Raw genomic sequence first — 25,526 nt, forward strand, 5'->3', positions numbered from 1 at the left:
ATGGAGACACTGAAGCATCATCTTTCAAGTGGAGTTTGGGCCAATATTTAAGGGAAAAAGAAACACGTTTTTTCATTCCCAATTTGTATGCTCTCACCTCTGTGATGTCTGCTTATTTCTTAAATCCCTCGATTTTGTTGGTCGTTGTCTGCAGGGGCCGATTTCTTATTCACATCATCCATTTGGATGCACTAGGCCAAAAGGAAATGAAAAAACACAAACAATGGCGTAAAAATAAAGAGAATCTCCAATGAGAGTTCATATATTTAGTGAGAAATACTCATCTCCATTTTACAAGCATCTTTAGCTTCAACAAGACGTATTAGGAAAAGTCCTGAAGAACAAGTAGCAGAACTAGATTTTTTTGTCTTTCTAGGATTTACGGAGACCCTAACAATCAGGGTTCAGCACGTGAGACCTGGAATTATTTATTTTATTTAACAAACACCTACATAGCAGTTACTGTGTGCTAGGTACTATTCTAAGAGCTCCAGAAATGTTAACTCGTTTAATCTTTACCACTGGAATGACCCTGGGAGAAAATGGCCATTGTATTGTGTTAATCATACATAGGTAGAAAGTACAGGAAATTTAATAATTATAAAATTGGTTTCAAAATTTAGCAAAAATAGTATTACCAGCCTCTTCAGTTCAGTTATACCATATTAAACTTGCCAAGCCCAATCATCATTTTGTTTCTCAATGTTGTTTTCTGCTTGTAACATAAGATTTTTTAAAGCACTTTTGGAAAGTTTCCTCTAAATTGCCTATTTTTTTCCCTCCAGATGGATTATAAATGCAAGCTCTGTTTTTGATCAACTTATGTATCTCTTTTTAACTCAAGGTCTCAGCAACCCCCTCCATCTGCTCAAAAAAAACATAGTACATTCTATTGTTTACAATAGCTACTAACCAATCATTTGTTGACCACATGCACAGTCCCTAACTCAGAGGAGTCAAACAATTTAGCAGAATCTCTAACTTTCAGGAGCTTAAAATTAGGAGAAACTCGAGGATATGTGAGAAGATGGATGCTACTTTAGCCGTCATTTTCAAATTTTATTCATACCTAGTTACCTAGTTTCTTTTATCCTTCATGTAAATCTTTTGGGAAGTTTGGGGTGTTTGGTTTCTGAGCCTGGATTCAAGGTGTATTTGACTTGGTCTTGTGATAACTAAAGGTAAATAGGTTGCTTAAAGGTTGCCATGACAACTGGCCAAATAAAGAGCTGATTATGACATGTTTGTAGGACACAACTCTTATAGGTAAAAGGCCTGAGGCAGATGGCAGCAGACTGGGACAGACATACGAAGAGAGGAGTAGCATAAGTGTCAAGGTATAGTTTTAAGCAAACCAGATCCAAGATCATGGCACATTTCTATGGAATGGAGAAAGCTGATCATGAAACACAGCTAGGTTGGTATAATAGTGTGTGAGTAGAAACTGGAAGAAGTAAAAATAATTTCTTTAAATGTTGTGTTTGCCACTGCAGTATACAGAGTTATTTCTGTTTTCGTAGTAGTTGCTCCTTTTGACATTCCACCTTATGTGTGACCTATGAGTCCTGTCTCTATCTTTACAGGTTTTGGGTTCCTGACATGTAGCTGAACTTTAGTTAAAGAGAATTCTTCCTTTTTGGTGATAGCTGGAAACTTATTGCCATCTCATGTATTTCGTTGTTTCATATTGCTACCCCTTTTCTATAAACAGTCTCCTAATTGCTCTTTCCTTGTCATTTTGTTATACCTATTTTCTTAGTGTTATTGTACTTAGACTTTTAAAAGTTAGATATCTGTAATGCTTAGGCATGATAAGATTTTGTCTATTCATTCAAAATATATCTGTTAAGCCTTATTACCTGCCAAGCATATTAACAAACTCTTTGAAAAGTAAAATGAGCAGTAGAATGGAGTTAAGATATATTGGTTTTGTGGTGTACTCCATATTTTTCTGCTACTCAGACAAGTTTGGTTTTGACCCTCTGTTCTGTATTTAACCACTGCCTTCTACATTCACCCTGACTTTACTGAGCTTTAACTGCCATCTTTCCTAAACTTTCCAGGTACCCTAGGAACTTTGACAGTGGCTTTCAGGAGATCTTGGTACTAGCTGAGTCTACTGCTACCTAATTATGTGCCATTAATCTCTCTGGAATTTTATCAACTGTAAAGTAGGAATGAGTTACCTGCTTTACTAGATAGTTGTGAATGACAGGTTATTTAAACCTGCATTTATCCATAAAACAATTTAACAAGTATCAAGTGCTTACGAGTATATGAATAGTGTCCAGAGAAATATCCAGAGGCACCTCACCTGTCTTTTCACTTAAATAGGGCACAGGAATCTTGGCTTTACCACTTAGCAGTTGCAATTTGAGTAACCCCTTTGGGCTTCAGTTTCCTCCTTTGAAAAATGGGCATTATGCTGGTACCTGCCTCTCAGAGTTATTGTAAGCATTAAATGCGATCACATATTTAAAGTGCTTAGGACAGTACCTGGCAAATAGTAAGTGTCCCCCAAATGGCAGCTATTGTTAGTCTGTCTTACATCAGGAATGGAGACTCCAAATCGTCCTCATGTCTGGGATTTAGGTAACCTAATTCTGCTTAATATAATCAAGCTTTTCCTATTCTGTTCTCAGAATGAATGAAGAATGATTATGATCTTTCATGCTATAACTTGTCATAAGCTGTTTTAAGACAATCCCCTTATATTGAGTTCACCACTGACTAGCTGAGCAGGGTTAATGATTGAACCAATCGAGATAAGTATGTGAAAACATCTTTTAAACTGTAAAGTGCTATACCATGTTATGACTATTTTAACTAGTAACTCCTATTTCACTAGTTTCACTTGCCTTCTCTGCCAATTCTCTATATGGCTCCTAAAATGTGTAGTTTTACAAAACTATTAGCATGGAGTTAAGATTTCAGCGTTCAATGTGGCTCATTAACTGGTGGTGAAAAATTCTAAAAGAGCAGTTCTTAAAATGTTTTGAATGTTAAACGCAAACACTGATTTGGATGGATACTAAATTCTGAGATATTTGTTTTAAGAAAATAAGCCTCCCTGCTTTAGCTCAAATCTTTTTTTTTTTTTTAGATTAATAGCTTTGAGGAGCTAGATTTTATTCAGTGTAAAAACGTACAATGTACGATTATGGTAAAAAAAAAAAAAAGAAAGAAAGAAACCACGTAGAAAGTAATGATTCGTCTGTGCAATTGGTTCAGTTGGGTTAGCGCCTTACCAAAACCCTTTGGGAGCAGGTGGCCTCTAAGCATTTAGGAGTGGCTTTGGGATTTTTTTTCAGGCTTTAGCTTTTTTAAAATTGCAAAGGTGTGGTGTGTCTGCTGTAACAGGATGGAAAAATTCGTCATGAGAGGTAACAAGCTTTTGATCTCAGTCATAAGGGGATAGCGGGCTAACCAAAACTGAGAAAATGGAGTATTAGACGTAGGGCAGAAAAGACGGCGCTCCCATACACCTTACTCTTCCCCACCCTTTCTTTCCTAAATAATGGTTAACGAAACCATTCCAGGGTTAACATGGGAGAAGAGGAACAACCACGGTGAATCTGTACTAGCAGAACAGGAAAAGACCGGGCTTGGGAAAACAGGCGGCCCGCGAACTGCGCATGCGCCCCTGGCAACGCGGACAAAGGCGCCTGCAATAATGGTCATTGCTTGCGCAGTAAGCTTGTGTCGGCGGGCAGGGCACGAGGCGCATGCGCAGAGGGGCGGTGCTCAACTGATTTTCGGAGGCGGCAGGTTGTAGTTTTTATTTTGGCCGGGAAGGCTTACTGGGTTTGCCTTGGCTGAGAGAGATCAAGGAGGAGGACTAAGATAAATTCCTCATTTTCATTTAGGCTTGGAGGGGAAGGATGTCAGCGTTAGGGGCCCGAACTTAGAGGTTAGGAGGTTTAGATCCAGTCCTGCCCCACTTTGTGCCCACTGTGTTAGGGATGGTAGGGCTGCAAAAGTGAGCATCCCACTCGTCTAAGAGCTTCCTCCTCTCTTCTCTTTCCCCCCTTTTTCTCTCTCCCTACATCGTCTCCAGACCAAGCTGACGTGTCCTTATGTGAATGGGAGCCAGAAAACGTTGAGAACTCCGATCTAAACAGTGGCTTCTCTCTTGACACGGACATGCCGCTGGAAAAAATGGAACTAGACTTGGAGCTCCAGCCGAGTTCAAGCACCACAGATGGCAGCATCTTGAGAAGATCCAACAGCGCCCCTGTGATCAATGGGCTTGGGTGAGCAGGATTGAGATACCGGAGGAGGCAAGCAGGGGGGTGGGTGGCAAGTGTTGGAGAAAGTGACTTCCCATAGCAGTCCCATCTCTTTATTCATTGAGGTTTTGCAGGTATCTCCCTTGTCCCTGGTGTTCGGAGATCTCACCCTTGGCCTGGGGGGAAGTGGGATGGGCTGGCCGGAGGGAGAGCGCACACTCATCCTGAGGGTGACACACAGGAACCTGAACGTCCTCTTCTGACAGGCCACCAGGACCCGAAAGCAGCAACCAATTGGTCTTGAGCACGACTTTTTCTAACTTCACTCCATCTCTTACCCATTCCTTTGAAGAAACTGAGCGCGCCTCACCCTCGCCTTCAGATCTTCTGTGATGACTGTAATTTTTGTCATTCTCTCAGCTGCTTTGTCACCTCTTTACCCTCACCTCCATCAAATAGAAATGGTTGTCAAACAAATAAGCTTGGGCCTTTTTTACACCTGGTTTTTATTTGAACAAAAAGTTTAGGTACCACAGAAACTTGATCTCCTAAATTTTGCATTATCAATGGCTGATATTGCTCCCAACTTGGTTCTTAGGGGTGTATGAAAAAATCTTACTCTTTTTGTGTATAAAGCACAGATATACATGTGAAAATTGTGTGGGAATTTTCAAGAGGAAGCAATTGGAGGGGGAAAATATCTAAACAGGCTCCTTAGAGGGCTGCTAATGAAAAAATAAAAGATTTAGAAACACTGCCCAGATGGTTAACTGAATTTTCTGCACATATCCAAAGGTCTAGCATAACTCAAACTTATTATTTCTTAAAATAGAATTTTAAAGTGAGATCTTGGATCTCACATCCCAGTATCTTAAAGTTTTCTCAATACCATAAAAATGTCTAAAAATGCATCCACTACTTGTGTTATTAACTTTGCTCCTCACCTTTCGCTGGCATCATACTAACTGATGTAAATCACAACTGTTAGAAGTGAACTCAGACCAGATCTCCCCTCCTTGTTTAACATAGGAGGAAACTGAGGCCCATAAATGTCCAAAATGACATAGTAGTAGAGCCAGTGACCCCTGTGATAGTGCTGTGTCCACTACTAATCAACGTCTAAGCTGGTTAAGTCTAAACAAATGCAGCTTCCTGGTCATTTTAGGTAAGGGAGAATATATTGTTACAAAATGAAAAACAAAGGAAGATTGACCAAGAAATAATACATTACCTTTTTCCATAGGCAGATAGAAAAATTAAAAGGGGCGGCTCTGCATGCTGTGCTGAGAATAAGAACATTCTATAAATTCAGAATTTTAATCCTGTTGTGTGAATGGAAGTATTTTATGGACCCATTATGCTAGTAGAAGAAAGCACTTAGGGAGAGTGTTGGTTTTATTGGGAATCTTCCTTTTTTTTTTTTTTAATGACACCCTGGTCAATTTGGAAATAGCAGTCTTTTTTCTTTTTTCTTTTTTTTGGTGAGGAAGATTGGCCCTGAGCTAACATCTGTTGCCAATCTTCCTCTTTTTTTTTTTCTCCCCAAAGCCCCGGTACATAGTTGTATATCCTAGTTGTAAGTCCTTCTAGTTCTTCTATGTGGGATGCGGCCACAGCATGGCTTGATGAGCGATGTGTAGGTCTGTGCCCAGGATCCAAACTGGTGAACCCTGGGCCGCTGAAGCAGAGTGTGTGAACTTAACCACTATGCCACCGGGCTGGCCCCTGGACCCCTTTATGAAATGAAAAAACAAGTTGCAAAGAGATGATGGAGGATATGTACTTGAAGGAACCTGTGGATCCTGTTTAACATAATAGGTGCTGGGGCAGCCAGGCAGGCTGCTTTCCCCAATCCCCAAAGTCCTGGAAGCAAAGAGAGTGATTGCAGTTATCCCTTTATACTTTGCTTTGTTCTGTAAAGGGTTTGAAATTTTTGAGTTTATATTAGAGCATAGTTAACGGTATTGAATTCCATAGCTTAAGATCCTGATGCATGAAGTGAAATTTGTACAGAAAGATGAGCGGCAATTGCATATTTAGCTAGTAGGAGTTAAAGAAACCATAAAGTAGACCACGTCCAGGGGACTCTTGTCTATGAAAAAGATGTAACACAGGAATGATATATGACACGCCTGAGGTCAGGGAACTTGTCCAAATGATCTCCTGAGGGCATATTTTATGCTGTTGTGGCAAGTTTAGAGTATGGCCAGAGAAGTTACACTGAAGCAAGAAAAATTTAGAGTAGAATTACACTGAGCTTTAGTTGAATTCATTTTCACCTCTGTTCTTTTCAGTGTCATGTGTACACTGCTCGCTGCCTCACTTTCGCTTGGTCGGCCCTCTAACACTGTTGCCATGCCTCTTTCACAGCTCACTAAATATTGTTGCACTTCTTTCAGGTAATTTTCCCATTTCGCTTGATGCTTCCTGTGTATGAGGACTTTGAATCTCTCTTGTACTGGCATTTGCAGAGTGTGTTCCTTCAATGTCAACTCTTTAATACAAGTGTTACTGTCTTTAAGAAGTTCCTGCGCTGTTTTGTGTATATCTTGCATTAATAAAAATATCAAAGTTGAAAGTTTCGAACCTCTTGGTTCTTTATACTCTTTAGCCCTCTAGTTGACTGACTTCACTACTGGTGTCAATGACTTTATTTAAACGGAGCAGTTTTTTTATTCTCCTTCTCTAGCCCTTATTAGAATCCTAGATTAAGTTCTTGGCTTTCTGCCAGCGCTTTTCCCGCTGAAATACCTTTAGCCTGACCCTGCATTTAAACTGTTGCTGCCTCACTTCTGTTTTGAAAGGCAGACTACTGCTGTGGGCCAAATCCAGCCTGCCACTTGGTTTTGTAAATAAAGTTTTATTGGAACATAGCCATGCTCTTTTGTTTACTTATCGACCATGGCCGCTTTCCCACAATCGCAGAGTTGAGTAATTGCAACAGAGATTGTATGACCCACAAAGCCCAAAATATTTACTATCTGGCCCTTTGCAGAAAAAAATTTGCCAACCGTCTGGTTTATTAAACTCTTACAACCTGGCAGAAGAATAGCGGCTATGAAGAATGATTGCTTTGGGAATATAACTGGCATAAATCTATTGTAGTTTACATAGAGTTGTTTACTGATCATTTGATGTGGAGCATTGAACATCTATCTAGTTATATTACCTTCACTTTTTCCAAAGTGTAAGTAGTACTTAACTCAGTTCTAGGTATCACCTAGGATTTTATGAATTCATGTTGAGTGACTCATACCACTTGAAGTATATGCTGCCTCAATGATGCCTAACTCTTTCAGTTATAGTTTTATTAAATTTATATTAAATATTAAGATAATTAAAAATATATTAAATAAAAATTAAATATTAAAATTGGCAGACGATAATTTAGGGGAGAATATAATTGCCAGCCTTAAGAATTAACCCCCACACACAAAAGATAGTGGAAATATATAACCCGTTAGTGTCCCTCCAACTCCCTTATAAGTGACTGCTCAAATATATTCCTGTTCTCATAGGGAAAAATGACTGGGACAGGAAGTAAAAATTACACCCATATATATATCCTCTCATAAAGTATTGAGTTACTGTCCTGTGCAAATTACCATGCTGCAAAGATGTATCTCAAGGCTCAATAAGCTTTTAATAGGGAAAATAAACACTTCAAACACTTGTGTATGGTAGAGTAAGATCTGTGCTTAGGGAGGGAAAGAAAGTGCAAGGGGAACTGGAAGAACGGAGTGAGAAATGACACGGGGGCTGGTGAGGGATAAGGAAAAGTTTCTTGGACAGGTGTCATTTGAGATGGGTCCTAACAAACAGAATGATAGGATGCAGACTGGAAGAGAGGGGGCTGGATAGCTGGGACAGCATTCCAAGTATATGGAACAGGCTTGAAGGTGGAAAAGCACAGATGTATTCCAGAGAGCTGATCCACTCTACCTGGATCACTGGCTCCAAAATGTTCATCTGCTGACCAGTGCTGATCCCCGGTGACATTTTCACCAATCCATGGTTAAAAAAAGTTAAATACAGCGTACTTAAATATGTTGTTATGTAGGTGCCAATCATCCTTTCCTGGGCAGGACTGTGCTTTGCTCTGAGATTGTTACTTTTACTCTTTTTTTTAAATACCAAAATGTCCTTTTATAAATGAAACAATGGTGTCAGTAGATGGTGAGTTTTTTTTAATGACCTTACTTGGCAAAAGAAAATGGTAGCAACTGTGTTTGTACCAAGATTTTGTTTGTAAATTTTACTAGTCCATGAAATCTAAAACTCTGGAGCTAAATTGTGGAGAGCTTTGAATGTCCTAGTAAAGAGTGTAACTGAATTCGGCCAGCCGTGAAGACAGTTTCTGAAAGTCGTGAGCAGGAGAGCAAGTTGTTCTTTAGGAAGGTGGTCTGGGAGTCTGTTTGATAGATTGCCATGGGAAAGAAGAGAGGCGAGATGACCAAGTAGATTAGCAGAGTCTGTGGAAAAGTAAAAGGCTTTGAACTGTTTTTTGGCAAGGAGCCTGGAAGGAATAAGATGGATATAAGAGACTATATCCGTAAAACCTAAAAGCCCTGGCCTGATTGGGTATAGGTGGCAAGAAAGAAAACGTTCAAGATGATTTCTTATTGTCATTGGGGAAACCTGGGTGAAAGGTACACAGGAACCCTCTGTATCCTTTTTGCAATATCTTGTGAGTCTTAATGTGTTTCTGATTAAAAAGCTATAACAAAAAGAAGACAGGCAAAGGAAAAGATGACTTCTTCCGGGTCTCAAGCTCGGATAGGGCTAAGGCCAGTGGGGTGAGCACCATCAAAGCTGAGGACACAAGCACCATCCTCAGCAGGCAGCATCTGCTCAGCTTCAGTCCATTGTTGCCTTGTGGGAATGTGACCCAGTGAGGCGACATCTTGCAACTTTTCAGTAGAAGTCAGAAATCTGGAATCTGGATTATTTACGTGACATCTCTCAGTGTTTCGAATGTGCCCACCTAATTCAAAAACATTTTTAACAATAGGCCAAAGGAAACATATCTGTGAAAATCTCAGTTCTGTCGACACCTGCTATTGGTTATCCCTCTTGTTCATGTGGAAGTTTGGGAGTTGAGAGGAAATTAGTTCTAGCACATTATGGCTCCAATCATAAATTTAAATCAGTTACAGGTTTACACAGAAAATGATGTATTTCCAAGGCCACAATAAGTTATACTTATTCTTGGTAGCACGATTAGATGTAAAGTGGCTTGCTTGAGAATTCCTTACCTGACATGGACACTTGTTTAGGCTCAGCCAACTAAGGCTTTGTGTATGTGTGTGTGTGTGCGCGTGCATATGTGTGTGTTTTAATTTCTACATCTGCACAGCTGTCTCCACAAAGAAGCCATTTACATTAATGGCATTGCTGTTTAAGTATTTGAAATCTTATTTCTTTTTAAAAAATTTTGTAATGGATTTTAAATGACAAATATTTTCTTTTTCTTCTTAGTGATAATTCACAGATGTTCCAAGCTGACACGCTAAGAGCTAGAGGAAACAGTATAACATCCATAACCCAACACTGTATGGTAAGAAAATGCTTATGGCAGCCTCACTGGCCAAGACTTGTGCTATTGGTTTTACCCATTGGTTCTCAAACTTGAGTTTGCACTTGGGAGGCTTGTTAAAACAGAATATTGGTCCTCAACCCCAGAGTTTGTGATTCAGGAGATGTGGGGCAGGACCTGAGAATTTGCATTTCTGACAAGTTCCCACTTTGAGAACCACAGCTCTAAACGTTAGTGAAGAAAAAAATAAACACATTGACTACAGTTATGATTGCTTTGCTGCAGCTGCAGCAGAATTAACTTTTAAATCCAATATGGATTTAACGTTGAGATTTGTTTTATGTTTAAGACCATCTGGCTTCTAATTTTTAAAAGAACATTCTCATTTTGAGAGGAAAATTTGCAGACTCTCCTAAGAGTATTTTTCAGGCTTTTAGTTGGACTTTTATCTCAAAGTTATCTTGAATTGAAAATAAAGTTTGTTTTTCATGGCGTTATAATGCAATCTCTAAATTACAACTCTTATCTACTAATTATCCTGTAAACAGAGGAAATATGCTTGTTGATCAGTAAGCCAAAGTGAATAAATGATTCACTGTGTAAATCTTTTTATTGAGATAAAATTCATATAACATACAGTTAACTATTTTAAAGCATACAATCCAGGGACATTTAGTGCATTTACAGTGTGGTTCACCCACCACTTCTCTCTGGTTTCCAAAAGCACACTTCCTTGTCTTGTTCCTGATCATAGGAGGAAAGCTTTCAGTCTTTCATCATTGACTATGAGATTAGCTGGAGGTTTTGGTAAATGCTCTTTATCACATTGGGGAAGTTCCTTTCTAGTCCTACTTGTTGAATATTTTTATCATGAAAGGGTGTTGAATTGTTCCAAATGTTTTTTTCTACATCTATTGAGATGATCATGTGGTTTTTCCTTTCCGTTCTGTTAATATGATGTATTACATTGATTTTCTTATGTTGAACCACATTTGCATTCCTGAGATCAATCCCACTTGATCTGGGTGTATAATGCTTTTTTTTAAATTAAGATTATGATAGTTATCAACCTTGTGAAATTACAGTTGTACATCATTATTAGTCATGTTGTGGGTACACCACTTCACCCCTAGTGCCCTCCCCCCACCCCCCCTTTCCCCTGGTAACCACCGATCAGATCTCTTTGTCCATATGTTAACTACCACCTATGAGTAGAGTCATACAAAGTTCATCTTTCTCTGTCTGGCTTATTTGACTCAACATAATACCCTCAAGGTCTGTCCATGTTGTTCTGAATGGGACAACTTTGTCCTTTTTTATGGCTGAGTAGTATTCCATTGTATATATATACCATATCCTCTTTATCCAATCATCAGTTGCTGGGCACTTAGGTTGGTTCCATGACTTGGCTATTGTGAATAATGCTGCGATGAACATAGGTGTGCATGGGACTTTTGGAATTGCTGATTTCAGGTTCTTAGGATAGATTGGGTGTATAATGCTTTTAATGTACTATTGGATTGGGTTTGCTATTATTTTGAGGAGGATTTATCCATCTATATTCACAAGGGATATTGGTCTGTAGTTTTCTTCTGGCATTTTTGCTGGCTTTGGTATCAGGGTAATGCTGATCTCATAGAATCTGTTAGGAAATGTGCCTCCTCTTCTATCTTTGGAAGAGTTTGAGTAGGATTGGTGTGGTGATTCTTTTTAAATGTTTGGTAGAATTCACTAGTGAAGCCATCTAGTCCTAGACTTTTCTTTGTTAGAAGGTTTTTGAAATAGTTCTATTTCTTTATTTGTTACGGGTCTGTTGATATTTTCTATTTCCTCTTGAAATCACTTTGGTAATTTGTGTGTTTCTAGGAGTTTGTCCACTTCATCTAGATTATCCAATTTGTTGACATATAATTGTTCATAGATTTCTCTTATATGATTTTTTTTAAAGATTAGCACCTAGACTAACATCTGTTGCCAATCTTCTTCTTCTTTTTCTTTTTTCTTCTTCTTCTCCCCAAAGCCCCCCAGTACATAGTTGTATATTCTAGTTGTAGGTCCTTCTGGTTGTGCTATGTGGGACGCTGCCTCAGCATGGCTTGATGAGCAGTGCCATGTCCATGACCAGGACCCGAACTGGCGAAACCCTTGGCCAGCAAAGCCGAGCACGTGAACTTAACTGGCCATGGGGCCGGCCCCATGATTTTTTAATATGATGGAATCTATAGAACATATTTTGGTGAAATGTTATAGGTTGGAACCCCTTTAAAAATATTGCCTCCTAATCTTAAAACTGGAAATTTTCCTCTTCATAGAATATTTATCATTATTCCCACAGATGCACTTATATTGTATTGGGAAGAGTTAGAATTATTCATTAAACGAATCTTCCTCCTTCTATTCACTCACTTATTTCCTCATTCATTCAACAATATTTATTGAGTACTTGCTTGTCTATCAAAGCTCTCCATACCTATCCAGGCTTCTTTTCTACTCAGCCAAGTTAACAAATACTTTTAGGAGTGTACTGTGAATTAAGCCCTGATCTAGTTGCCAGGGAGATCTAACCTAGTTTGAGGAGTTGAAGGAGGAAATGACATCTGAGCTGAGATCTTATTGATATGTAAGAGTTAGTTAGTTTGGGATATTGGTTGCGGGAGCAGACAGTATTCCAGGTAAAAATGGCATGTTTGAAGGCCTGGAAGTGAAAGGGAGTGTGGTGTGTAGAGAATAGAGCGTGCAGAGAATTTGAAAGAAGTGCATTCTAGCTAGAGTGGGAGTAAAGATGAAGTGGTGGGAGAAGAGGTTGGAGATACAGACTAGTGCAAGATCTTGTAGAGCCTTCCAAGTCATGTTAAAGATTTTATGCTTTATCCTAAGGTCAGTGAGAAGCCACGGAAGAATTCTAAGTCTGTGATTGACGTAATCAGGTTGGCATTTTTAAAAGATTACCCTGCCTGCAGACTGGAAGGTGGATTGGAAGAGGGCAAAAGTAGATGTGAGAAGATCAGATAGGAGGCAACTGCGGTAACCCTGGCAAAGAGCTAATAGTAACTTGGATTAATATGATGGCAGTGGGCAAAGGAAAGTGCCAGATTCATGAGATATTTGAAAAGTGGAATCAATTGATAGATTTGATGGAGAATGGGAAAGGGTGGAGGCAAAGGTGACTACTAGGTCTCTGGCTTGGGCAACTGATGGGATGGTGCTACCACAGAAGAAGAAAGGAATGTTGGAAGAAGAGTAGATTTAGAAGAGAAGACGAGTTTAGTTTTGGACGTGTTAAGTTTGAGGTTCTCTGGGATCTCTGACTGGAGATGTTAGATATACTAGTTTGAAGCTCAGGATAGAGATTTGGGCTAGAGACACACATAAGAAGCATCAGTAGATCATAATTTAAAGCTAGGGGAATGGATGATATGACCTATGGAGGGAGTATAAAAGAAGAAGAGAAGAGGCTACAGGAAAAAGCTTTAAAGTTCACCAGCACTTAAACATCAGTTGCAAGAGACTCCACCAAAGAAAACAAAGATGAATGGTCAGAGAGGCGAGAGGAGACTCAGAAGAGAGTAGTACCATGAAAACCAAGGAAAAATATTGTCATTGGCTGTTAAGTAGTCAGACATGATAAAGACCTGAAGGTGTACATTCAGTTACCAAAATGGAGATTATTCATGAATTTCTTATATTTGAAAGCAAGCTCAGTGGAGAGGGGGGTAGGGCGAGAAGAACGCAGATTGGATTGGGTTAAAGAATGACTGAGAGGTGAGGACCTTTAAATGGCACCGTACATACGAGCTTGGTTATTTGTGGGCAGAGTACCCTTTCTATGCCTTAATTTCCTCCTCTGTAAAATGGGAATGTAATAGTATCTGCTTCATAGGTTTGTTGTGGTGATTAATCAGTATAAAGCACTCAGCGTGGCACTGGCACATACTAAATGCTCAATAAGTATTAGATTTTTTTTTTTTTTTATGAGGAAGATTGACCCTGAGCTAACATCTGTGCCTATCTTCCTCTATTTTTGTATGTGGGATGCCACCACAGCATGGCTTGATGAGTGGTGCTAGGTCTACTCCTGGGATCCAAAGAAGTGAACCCTGGGCCACTGAAGCAGAGTGTGGGAACTTAACCGCTATGCCACCAGGCTGGCCCCCTAGATGTTTTTGTTAGTAATAGTACATATACAGAGCAACCATGTACCTGGCATTTCTTTAAATGCATAATTTTCCTTAGGAATTCTAGGCTCTTAATTTGCATAAGGTTAAGTTTAATATAATGCATATTTAAAATAAATCATTTTATATAATGGACTGTGTTTGGCAGAACTGAAGTCATTTTAACTTATTTGATGATGAGAATTTCAAGGCTTAGTGCTTTAGCTTACTGTATCAGCATTATGCATATGCTTTGATTTTGTTCAAAGTATCACTTCATTATTATTTTAAGACTTATGTAGGTATATACTTGCCTTCAGTATAGATATGCTGAGTTATCTATGAGAATAACAGCCAAGAGCTGTGAGCATCCTCAGATGCAGAATTAGAATGTGTTAAGTTATTTAAAAAAACCAATAACACCCAAACTGCAAAATACTATGTGAAGTAGGACCCATGTCTGAAAAAATAAAACAGATATTTACTATGGTCATGATGGTGGGTGATGCTGTTTTTTCCTATTAATTATGTTTTATACTGAGCATGTATTGCTTTATAATGAGAAAAAAGGTGAGTCAATTTCTGTTGAAAAATAAAAGATCAGGATGAATAGGTGGAGCACAGAGGATCTTTTAGGGCACTGAAATTCTTTCTCTTTTTTTTTTGGTGAGGAAGATTGTCACTGAGCTAACATCTGTGCCCAGCTTTCTCTATTTTTATGTGGGACCTGCCTCAGCATGGCTTGATGAGTGGTGCTAGGTCCGTACCTGGCATCCAAACCTGTGAACCCTGGGCCGCCGAAGCAGAGCGTGCAAACTTAACCATTACACCTCTACTTGGGCCCCAAAACTATTCTTTATGATACTATAATGGTGGATACACGTCATACATTTGTCCAAATCCATAGAATGTACACCACCAAGAGTGAACTCTGAAGTAAACTGTGAACTTTGGATGATAATGCTGTGTCAACGTAGGTTCATCTATGGTAACAATTTACCACTCTTGTGGGGCTTTTGATAGTGGGGGAAGTTATATGTACCTGAAGGAAGGGGAAATCTCTGTACCTTCCACTCAATTTTGCTGTGAACCGAAAACTGCTCTAAAAAATAGTCTATTTTAAAAATTAACTAATTAAAAGATCAGCGGGGAAAAAGAATAAAGAACTCTGGGTAGCAGGGAAAAGATAGCTTAGTTTTATAAATCTGCCACAGATAATCCAAGTTGTTGTTTATAGATCACTAAACATTGAATTCTAGATGTGTTTGATGATGGTGGTGATAATGGCGGTAGTGGTGGTAATAGTCATTTGCCATTTATTGAGCACATACTATGTGCCAGGCACTGTGCTAAGCATATTACATGCATTATCACCAATATCACATTTACTATGAATAGATGCTTGAAGGAGAAACTCTGCTACATTGTTCAGAACACTATTCCATATAGCAACAAATCATATATCCAATTTATTCCTTTTATGTAAGTTTTATCCAGAAAAGTTTCCTGACTTTTGTGAGGAGGGTCAGCTAGTGGCATTATTGATTTGAATTAAAAATGTTCTTGAAATATCAACCCTGGGACATGATTAGTAAGTACCATGCAGTCTGAGTTTCTGGTCAGTCTGTAGTCCATAGCCATCTGACACTTCCTTTATGCCCATCCTCTGGATGGAAACTAACCAGGCTCAGGGCTGATAAATATCTGAGAATGTCTATTCCAAAGTTAAATAGACGGTGCTATTAGGTATAATCTCTTCTTTGTATACCAAAGAAGGTAATTTTTCCACGGTTCAAACTTTTTGAGTATTGCCTTCAAGGTTTTCAAGCATCTTCACCCTCTTGGCCTCTGAGACTTCTGTCTCTCTGTAGACACCTGGCCTTCCACTCACACACGACTAATAACCTTTCCTAAAACATGCCAAGCACTTTCTCTTTTTTGTTGCTTGTGCTGTGAAACTCATCCTATAAGGCCCAACTCAAATGCCGCCTTATGCCTTTCTTACCTGTCCCCCACTCCCACCCCCTACGCCCATTCACTTAACCTTTGCTTTTTATTCCCACCTCAATTTGCCTCCATTTAGGACTCATTTCCTTGTCTCTTGTATGATATTTGCTTTCATGTCTGGTGTAAGGTCTCTGAGGGTCATAACTGTGGTTTAACCATAATAAGGGCTCACTAAATATTGAAATACTTAAGAGCCCTATCTTTCTGATAGTGAATTATGATGATGAAGTAATTGTCACTAATTTCAGGCATAATTTATATGTAGTGAATTTTCAGTTATCCACATATGAATTTTCTGCTGTTATTTTTACACCCTTGGCTGTTTCCTCCACCTTCTAACAAATTAGAAAAAACAAACTGATTTTAACCCTTTCTTAAGCAAAATATAACTAGTGAGGTAATATACTCCTTAAAAAGTCATATGATACATTTTAAAACCTAATAAAAATTCAGACTATCTGCTTCATGAAAACATTTATTTGTCCAACACGTGTTTTTGAGGACTCATCTTCTCCCCATCCACCAACTCGCTCCTCTTACTGCCTTTCTTGGCCACCGTCCGCTTATAGGTTTCAGCTAGAAACCTCAGGCCAGTCTTTAACTCTTTTTACGCTTTCTGATCATCTCTCCAATCTGCCTCCTTCTCTTCATCCCCCCATTTTTCATTTACACCCTCATCTTTGACCTGGCCTGAGATCCTGCTTTTAGTCCATCTTCCCTCCACCCTCAATTTGTTCCGCATATGCTGCTAGGGCTGCCTTTCTAAAACAGGTGTGATCTTCTTGTGTACAATATCTTTGAGGTTTAAGAACTCAGAGGGACCTATGCTTTAGGTTTCCTATTGGGCTCAAAGGCTAAAGTCCATAAACCACAATCTGGTTTCAGCCAAATTTCCCAAAAGTTACTTCCTGCCATTCCCTATCATGTACAAGTTTCAGCCACCCTTAACATCCCTGTTCCCCACGTATGCCTCTCTGCCTGAACGTCTCTTCCCGCTCCGTAAAATACCGTCCTTCCTCGTCTCCGTCTAATGATTCCTCCCTCCTCTGTTGAAGCCTCTGTGAAGCCTTCTCCGAGACCCCAGACAGAGTTAGATTCTCTGTCCTCTGAATGCCCACAAATCATAACTTGTTCTGGCACTTACCTGTGGCCTAGTTTTTCCTACCTAGACTTCAAATTTCTCAAGGACAGGAAAATGCCTTACTTATCTTTGGATCCTCAGGGCCTGACACAGCGCTGAGGCTTATAGTAGGTACTCGTTAAATATTTTTGAACAGAAAACTCAATGTACTCTTAAGGTATAATGTGAAAGTAAGATTTAGTAAATTCGTTATCTGGCATTTCAAGAACTAACCAGGATACTGATGGAATGGATGAATGAATTCTAGAGGTAATTTTCAAGCCTCATTTCTGCACTTAGGCTTAAATCCCTCCATTCTTTCATTTCCCTCTTGTATGAGTCCTCATAAGCTTTGAGAAAAGACCAAACTCCTTTTCTATTTCCTAAAGTATCCCTGAAAAGAGAAAGGGCCTAGACAACAAGTATCTGAGCGAGAGTCAGATGTACTGAACTACTTGAAAGTGATTGCCTTAAGTCATTCCATCTTATGAAAGTTTGGTTTCCCCAGCTAGATTCCAAGGTGTTTGATGGAGTCATTTTGTTTCTGCTGACTTAATGACTGTTTCAGCCTTTTCTGGGCAATGCCTATCACTAAGCTTTGATGATGGGCTGAAACTGGCAGGAAGAATGAGGTGATTTTAACATCTGGTGCCTTAGGAGAGGAAAGGTGGAGATAAGCAAAGTGTTCTATTGATGTTCTGCCCTATGTTTCTTATGTTAACAGTTATTTTGTTCTGTTTTGATACACACACACATATATATATATAGAGAGAGAGAGACTTTTGATTAATTTTCAGTCAAGATTCAATTGGAATTTTGATTTTTTAAAAATTTTAAACTTAACTAATACTGTTGCTAACATGCATTAGGCACTCAATAAATATTTTAGGTAATTCAACATTGACTTACTGTTTAGAAATAATTAATCAGAAACATTAAAGCAAGCTTGACTTATATTTTAAATTTCAGTTTTTGCTGCCTTCTCCTATTCACACTTGCATTAGTCACCTTCATCAAATCAAACAGATAAGAAGACTTTCAAAACTGATAGCTGTGTATTAAAAAATGTAAATTTTATTTTTCTTTTAAAAAATACCTATGCGTATACCACATCTTCTTTATCTATTCATCCTTCAATGGGCACTTAGATTGTTTGCATGTCTTGGCTACTGTGAATAATGCTGCAGTGAACATAGGCATGTATATATCTTTTTGAATTACTAGTGTTTTCATGTTCTTTGGGTAAATACCCAGAAGTGGAATTGCTGAATCATATGGTAGTTCTATTCTTAATTTTTTGAGGAATCTCCATACTATTTTCCATAGTGGCTGTACCAGTTTGCATTCCCACTAGCAGTGTTCTCTTTTCTCCACATCCTCTGCAACATTTGTAATTTCTTGTCTTATTAGTAATTGCCATCCTCATGGGTGTGGTGATATCTCATTGTGGTTTTGATTTACATTTCACTGATGATTAGTGATGTTGAGAATCTTTTCACGTGCCTATTGGCCATCTGTATGTCTTCTTTGGAGAAATGTCTGTTGAGACCTTCTGCTCATTTTTCAATTGGGTTGTTTGGTTTTTTGTTGTTGAGTTGTATGAGTTCTTTATATGTTTTGGATATTAACTCCTTATCAGATGTATGATTTGCAAATATCTTCTCCCGATCCCTTGAGGGTATTATGCTAAGTGAAATAAGTCAGACAGAGAAAGACAAATACCGTATTATTTCACTCATATGTGGAAGATAAAGAAACAACACAACAACAAACAAACACATACATACGGAGAACAGATTGGTGGTTACCAGAGGGGAAGGAGGTGGGGAGAGGACAAAAGGGGTAAGGGGGGCGATTTGTACAGTGACAGATGGAAACTAGACTTTTAGTGGTGAACACAAGGTAGTATATACAGAAGTCAAATTATAATGAAGTACACCTGAAATGTATATAATGTTATAAACCAATGTTACCTCAATAAAAAAGACAACTTATAGTTCAATAATTCTAAGTGAAGCCACATGTGATTAAGTTTTTAATTCCAGGAATAGTTTCTCTAAAAAATAAAAGAAAAACAACTGAGGAGTCCTACATTTATTTAGGTTATTAACTATCTTAATAAATTGATAATTTCCTGAAATATGGCAAGTTCTTTTACCTTGAATCTAGTTTCTTCCAAAGATCTTAAAGAAGACGATGAAGGCTATACACAAAAATTAATTTTCAGGGGCTGGCCCCATTGCCTAGTGGTTAAATTCAGCATGCTCATCTTTGGCAGCCTGGGTTCAGTTTCTGGGCATGGACCTACACCACTTGGCGGTGGCCATGCTGTGGTGGCATCCCACATTCAAAATAGAGGAAACTTGGCACAGATGTTAGCTCAGGGACAATCTTCTTCAAGCAAAAAGAGGAAGAAGATTGGCAGTGGATGCTAGCTCAGGGTGGATCTTCCTCGGCAAAAATAATGATAATTTTCAGGCTCATAATAACCATAGTTATCATGGTTTTCTTAAACCCTCAGATGAATTTATTTGACAGATAAAATGATCTTTATGCTATCTTTTTGTCTTCACTTCTTAGTGATCTGAGTTCAGGAACACTTGTACCACTCTGGCTTATGTTTTGTGCAGGGGTGTGTGTGTGTGTGTGTGTGTTTAATAGCAAAAGCCTAATACAGAATTAAACCTTTTATTTATCCAAGGATTAGCCACAGAACTCAAAAGATCAAATCACCACTCCACCACTGTTGGTGGGATTTTGTTTTGACCCAACTACAAGCAGACTTTTGTTCAAGGGGGGCTTAACTGTTAGGAAGCACTTATTCTTCACTTAGCACTGTGATAGGCACTTTACATCTGTGGTCTCATTTACTCTCATAACAACCTTATACAATCAGAAACTAAAGATGGGAGAAATTTAGTAATTTATCCAATGTCCAGAATTAGTGTCAGAGCCAAGATTTAGCCCCAAATTACTGGATTCTTTTCCAGCCATCCTTTCCCTGTTTCAGTGGCACAAAAGCCATAGCATCTTGTAACCCTCTTTTCTAGCTGTCCAGCTCCTGCTTCCTTTCCCTCTCTCCCTCCCTCACCATGGCTTCCCTAAGGTCCAGCTTATCATCCACTAGTGAGAAAGTAAGGTAAAAAGATTCTTTTGCTTTTTAGTAAATAAAACATTCTTTTACTGTTTGTCTTTGTGACTATGTAGCCATTTTAGAAATTCTTAATGAAAGAACCTAAAACCAGTAAAATGATCTCTGGTTTATCTGTGCAATTTGTTTTGTTGCTTCCTCTAAATTAGACCAAATGTTTGAAAATTGATTACATGTTGCTATTCTATTATGAAGCTTGAAATCAAGACTAATTTAACTGGTTTGTAATATAATTGTAAACCAACTTATTTGCATATTGAGAGAATATATATTATAAGCATTTCAAATGAAACACAAGTGGAAAATGAATGAAGTGGGAAAACAGAAATAACATTAACTTTCAATCTGGGTAGTGATTGAATGGAAAATTAAGACATTATCAATAGTTTAATGGTCCAATAGCTACCTTAAGTTTCATATTTCTTTACCTGCATTCTTCATCCATGGCTTCTTTTTAGCTGTTGAACTTAACCTTTTACGTACAAAACAGAAATGTCTGGTTCTCACCTCATTACATTCTGAACTTTCATGCTAATAATATTTATAAAGGCATTTATTTCATTTTTTGGTAAAACGGGGGAAATAGTAGCTACCTCATGGGATTATTGTGAGGATGAAAGGAATTAATGTGTGCACAATGTCTAGTATATAAGTTAAAATAAAAAAAAATTAAATGGAAATTTAAAAACACAAAATAGAACCTACATGTATTCAATATCCAGCTTTAACTATTATTTACATTTTGTACATCATTTTTCATCTACTTCCTTCTATTTTGGGGGGAGAAGGGTGCTTTAAAGTAAATACCTGATATCTTTTTACCTGTAAACACTTGATATGAATCTCTAAGAAGGACTTTTTTTTTTTACATAATCACAATGCCATCATTACATTTAACAAAATTTATCCCTTAATGTCATCTGATAACTAGTCCGTGTTCAATTTTTCCTGATTCTCAAAAATGCCTTTTTTACTGATTCAAACATGTTCCAATCATGTTTGATTGGTATATCTCTTAGTTCTCTTTTATTTAAAACAACTTTCCCCTTTTGTTTTTGTTCCATGCAACTTATTTATTGAGGAAGCTAGGCCATTTGTCCTGTAGAATGCCCCACATTCTGATTTTGCTTCCATGTGGTGTTGTTTAATATGTTCTTTTATTCCCATATTTCCTATAAATTGACTTGATTAAATTTGCCTTTATTTGTAAATAAGCACACAGCCCCAAGTCAATATTAGGTTCTGGGTCAAAATTTAAATAAGTATATGGTTTCAGTTGCCCCTTCCTGTTAAAGTAGTTAATGGATCATTTCTTCTTGACTGTGGTTATTATGTGTTTTTTAGGAATTAGAGAGGTTGAGAACATCAAGCTGGAAGTTCATTTTCTTTTTTCTTGGCTTTAGTGAGATATAATTGGCATATAACGTTGTGTAAGTTTAAGGTGTACAATGTAATGATTTGATATATGTATATATTGTGAAATGATTACTGTGGAAGTTAATTTTCTAAACACATAGCAATTTGCAAATATTCAGGAATTATTCTTGTAATGTAATTTTTCTTTCCTAATAACAATTGAGTTTGTATTTCAAGAGGTTTAAAAGCACTTGGCCTTTAGTTCGCTATCTCCCAAAGCCCTAAACATAAATAACCGCCCTGCAGAAATAGTTTGTGTATTAGTTTTCTAGGGTTGCCATAAAAAAGTACCACAAACTGGGTGGCTTAAAGAGCAAATTTATTTTCTCAGTTCTGGAGACCAGAAGTCTGAAATCAAGTTGTTGGCAAGGTTGGTTCCTTCCAAGGGCTGTGAGAGAAGGATCTATTCCAGGCATCTCTCCTTGGCTTGTAGATGGACAGACTCATGTTCATATGCTCTTCTCCCTGTATACATGTCTGTCTCCAAATTTCTCCTTTGTATAAGAACATCAGTCATATTGGGTTAGGGCCCATCCTAATGACCTCATCCTAACCTGACTACATCTGCAAAGACGCTATCTCCAAATAAAATCACAACTGAGGCACTCCAGGCTAGGGACTTTGACATATGAATTTTGGTGGGACACAATTCAGTCTATAGTGGTTTGCTCCCAGTATTTTGTTCTATAACTTTATTTCCTGACTTGTTAAATAGGATATAAAATCATTGGCATGCAGAAAGAACCTGACTTTGTCTGTAGTGTCTTAAGTAAAATCAATTTTAAAAATTATCTACTTATGCATTTCCAGCATCCCTTGTATCTATATCTTCAGAAATGTACATCCCTTGTATTTATATCTTCACAAATGTATATCCCTTGTATTTATATTTCCGCAAGCAACTTTAGCAACACATATTACAGTTTTGTTTTTGTCTTACCTGAATTGGATAAGTTAAATTGGGTTAGACACAAGTATAAGGGAGATTTATGAGATGAAGCCCTTTAAAACAGATTTTAGCAACTGGAGAACCAGGCATGATTATGGTAGGAACAACTATAGATATCATCTGTTATGGAAGGTGTGTCTGTGAGCTTTTCTTCTGCTGGCTAGGTTTCCCAGTTAGTCTTTCTTACAGACTTTGCCACCATTTTCTAGTCTAGTAAAGCAATGACATTAGATTTCTGTGATATCTTTTTGAGTTTTCTTTGGAACCTACTAAGTACCTAGTCTCTTTTAGGAAGAGGCGTTCTTTAAGGAAATAGCCCAGCTTGTTTTAAAAGAAATTTAATTTTCTCTTACGTTACAAATTGTTTCATTCTTTCAACAAGCGTTTATTGAGCACTGTGTTGGCACTGGGCGACTAAAATCTTTCCAGCATACTCTTCTTTAGAGAGCAAAAGCGAGTAACTTACCATTTCCATTTTTACCCTCAGTACTAAAAAGTTGAAAGGTAAGTTTAGTGCTCAAGTGCAGCATCTCTCCTTAACGTGGGTTTCTAGGATACAGTACTCCGTGCCCTTGCCACTTACGTGGCTCTTGAACTTTTATCCTTATTTTAACAATCTTATTTCATTATAAGCCATCTTATATTCATTTTGGAAATAGGCAAGATATAATTGATAAAAGAACCAACCCGCCTTTACTAACGACCCTCAAAATAGTTGATGTTGGCTAATGTTCCAACTTATGATGGGAGGAACAATAAGTAAAATTCTGCCCTAGTTCTGGGAAAACTTGCTCTTTCCTTGTTGATTGAATGAATTACAAAATATTTTGAGCTTCTCACTACAGGAAAACATCTACATAAAGATTAAATGGAAGAACTATACTAGCAATTACATTTTACTGAAAAGATTTACTGTTACTCCATTATTTTAAAAGACTGATTAACTTCTTAAACTACCTTTCCCAATTTCCCTCCTTTGTCATAATGGCATCAAAATAGTCAGTCACAGTTTTAAGGCTCAAAGCTCTAGGTTCATCTTCAGTTCTTCCTTATTTTTCCACTCTATCCAATTAGACATCTAATCCTATTAATTCTTACTTTACAGCATCCTCTCTGTTCCCATTACTACTTCCTTCTGTCCCTTGGGTCCAGATTACTGTAACAGTATTCTAATAGATTTCCTGTCTCTGCCAGTTTAATCCAACTTCCACAACCAGTACCAAGATAGCTTTTCTAAAACATCGTTTTCACCTTTTTCTCTCCTGTGCAAACAGTTACAATGGCTTTCCATTACCTATTAAATGAGAAGAAGAATAGCTAGGTTGTATTGAACACCTACTTACATAAGTTGCCAGGCACTATGATAAGAATGTACAACACCTCATTGTCCTCATTATTATCAGCATCTTCATATGGCTGGAGAAACTGAGGCTCAGGTTAAGTTGTTTGCCTAAAGTCTCACAGGTAGTGAGGTACAGAGCTGGGATTCGACTCAGTTCTGTGTGCTGCAAAGCCTGTGGTCCTAACAACTATGCTATTCTGCCCAAACTCTTGAAGTTAAAACTCTTCAATTATTTCAGATCCTATAAAGCTGGCCCTGTCTTACCTCTCCAGTTTTCTCTCTCATTGCTTTGTAGCACAAACTTGGTTTCAGCCGAGCTCGTCTCATTACCCTCCAACCTGAATATTCTTTCTCTCCTCTAAACTTTTGTTCATGTGGTTCCTTCTGCTTGGGAATACCCTCCCTCCACTCTCTGCTTGTCCGGATTTTAAACATCTTTCAAGGCCTAGGTCAAATTTTGACTCACACAACTCGCACTACTCTTCCATTACAGACTACTCATAACATTTGTTTATACTGTAGACAATAATCTTTAAACTTTTGATCACACACTGCATCAGTAAAAAATGTTTGAGCACATGCTTCCAATATATGTATACTGTATTTACCTTATGGACATCTATACTACTGTGCTTGTATATAATGTGAATCATAGGATATATACAAAATAGAAGTATAAAAAGGATGAGATAAAGATGAAATGATCTCAGAAAAATTTTAATTTAATTTTATAGTAGATTATTGAGAGTGAATATGAATTCATATTTCCAATAGTCTTAAGGATTTAACATTATTTTAGCCAGCTCCTTGATAGAACAGATTAGCTCAGCATTGTGTTTTCACAATAACGTGGCAGATGATGAGCTGTGCTAAGAGTAGCATAAGTTACACCTTTGCCATTTCCCTGTTATTTACTTAGACTCTCATTATTAACCTTCTGTCCAAGGTTTCTTGTAGGAATCTTGTTAAGGTGCTTGTGCATTTTGTGGAACTTGGTTTAGTTAAAACTGGGTAATATATGTATACGTCCACCTAACTTGGCACAGACGAACTGCAATTAGTTCTCATTAGCTAAAGGCAAAAAAAAAATGCTCTTCTTTCATGAGATCTTTAGACTCTGTGGGCTGAGTGAGGGCACCTGCATCAATCTGTATGTCTAATATCAGCAAGCCTTCATTACTTACTATCTTAAATTTTAAAAAATATAAAAATTGAATTTCTATTTTTTTTCTTTTTGCTTCTCTAGATCATCTTGTACACCTCCTGGGCTATGATCATGCTTACTTTGGAGAGTACTGACAATATAAATAAAGCTTGTCTCTCAAATATGATTCTAGGCCTATTTAGGGAACGCTCATCTGCTTATTTTATGTTCCCAATAATTTTTAGCACTGTATTTGCCCAGCACTATCCTAGATGCTTTAGTATGTGTGAAATATGCTTTTAAGAATGCCAGAATGGGAGCTGGCCTGGTGGCGTAGTGGTTGAGTTTCCACACTCTGCTTTGGTGGCCCAGGGTTCGCAGGTTTGGCTCGCGGGCGCAGACCTACACCACTCATCAGCCATGCTGTGATGGCGTCCCACATACAAAATAGAGGAAGATTGGCAAGGATGTTAGCTCA

At 38.0% G+C, this 25,526-nt stretch overlaps 1 protein-coding gene across 4 annotated transcripts in view; it reads left to right on the top strand.

Moving 5' to 3' along the window:
- Positions 1-1,279: 1,279 nt before the first annotated feature.
- Positions 1,280-25,526, top strand: part of LOC106823574 (P2R1A-PPP2R2A-interacting phosphatase regulator 1) — a 77,650-nt gene continuing 53,403 nt past the window's right edge. For all 4 annotated transcript variants that reach the window (XM_014829401.3, XM_014829400.3, XM_014829402.3 and 1 more), the window contains exons 1-3: positions 1,280-1,417; positions 4,058-4,253; positions 9,708-9,786. In XM_014829401.3, the coding sequence (XP_014684887.1) occupies positions 1,369-1,417; positions 4,058-4,253; positions 9,708-9,786 (324 nt within the window). In that variant the 5' untranslated portion in view covers positions 1,280-1,368. The remainder of the gene's footprint in view (positions 1,418-4,057; positions 4,254-9,707; positions 9,787-25,526) is intronic.

Source organism: Equus asinus, chromosome X (genome assembly GCF_041296235.1).
Source record: "Equus asinus isolate D_3611 breed Donkey chromosome X, EquAss-T2T_v2, whole genome shotgun sequence".
NCBI lineage: Eukaryota > Metazoa > Chordata > Mammalia > Perissodactyla > Equidae > Equus > Equus asinus.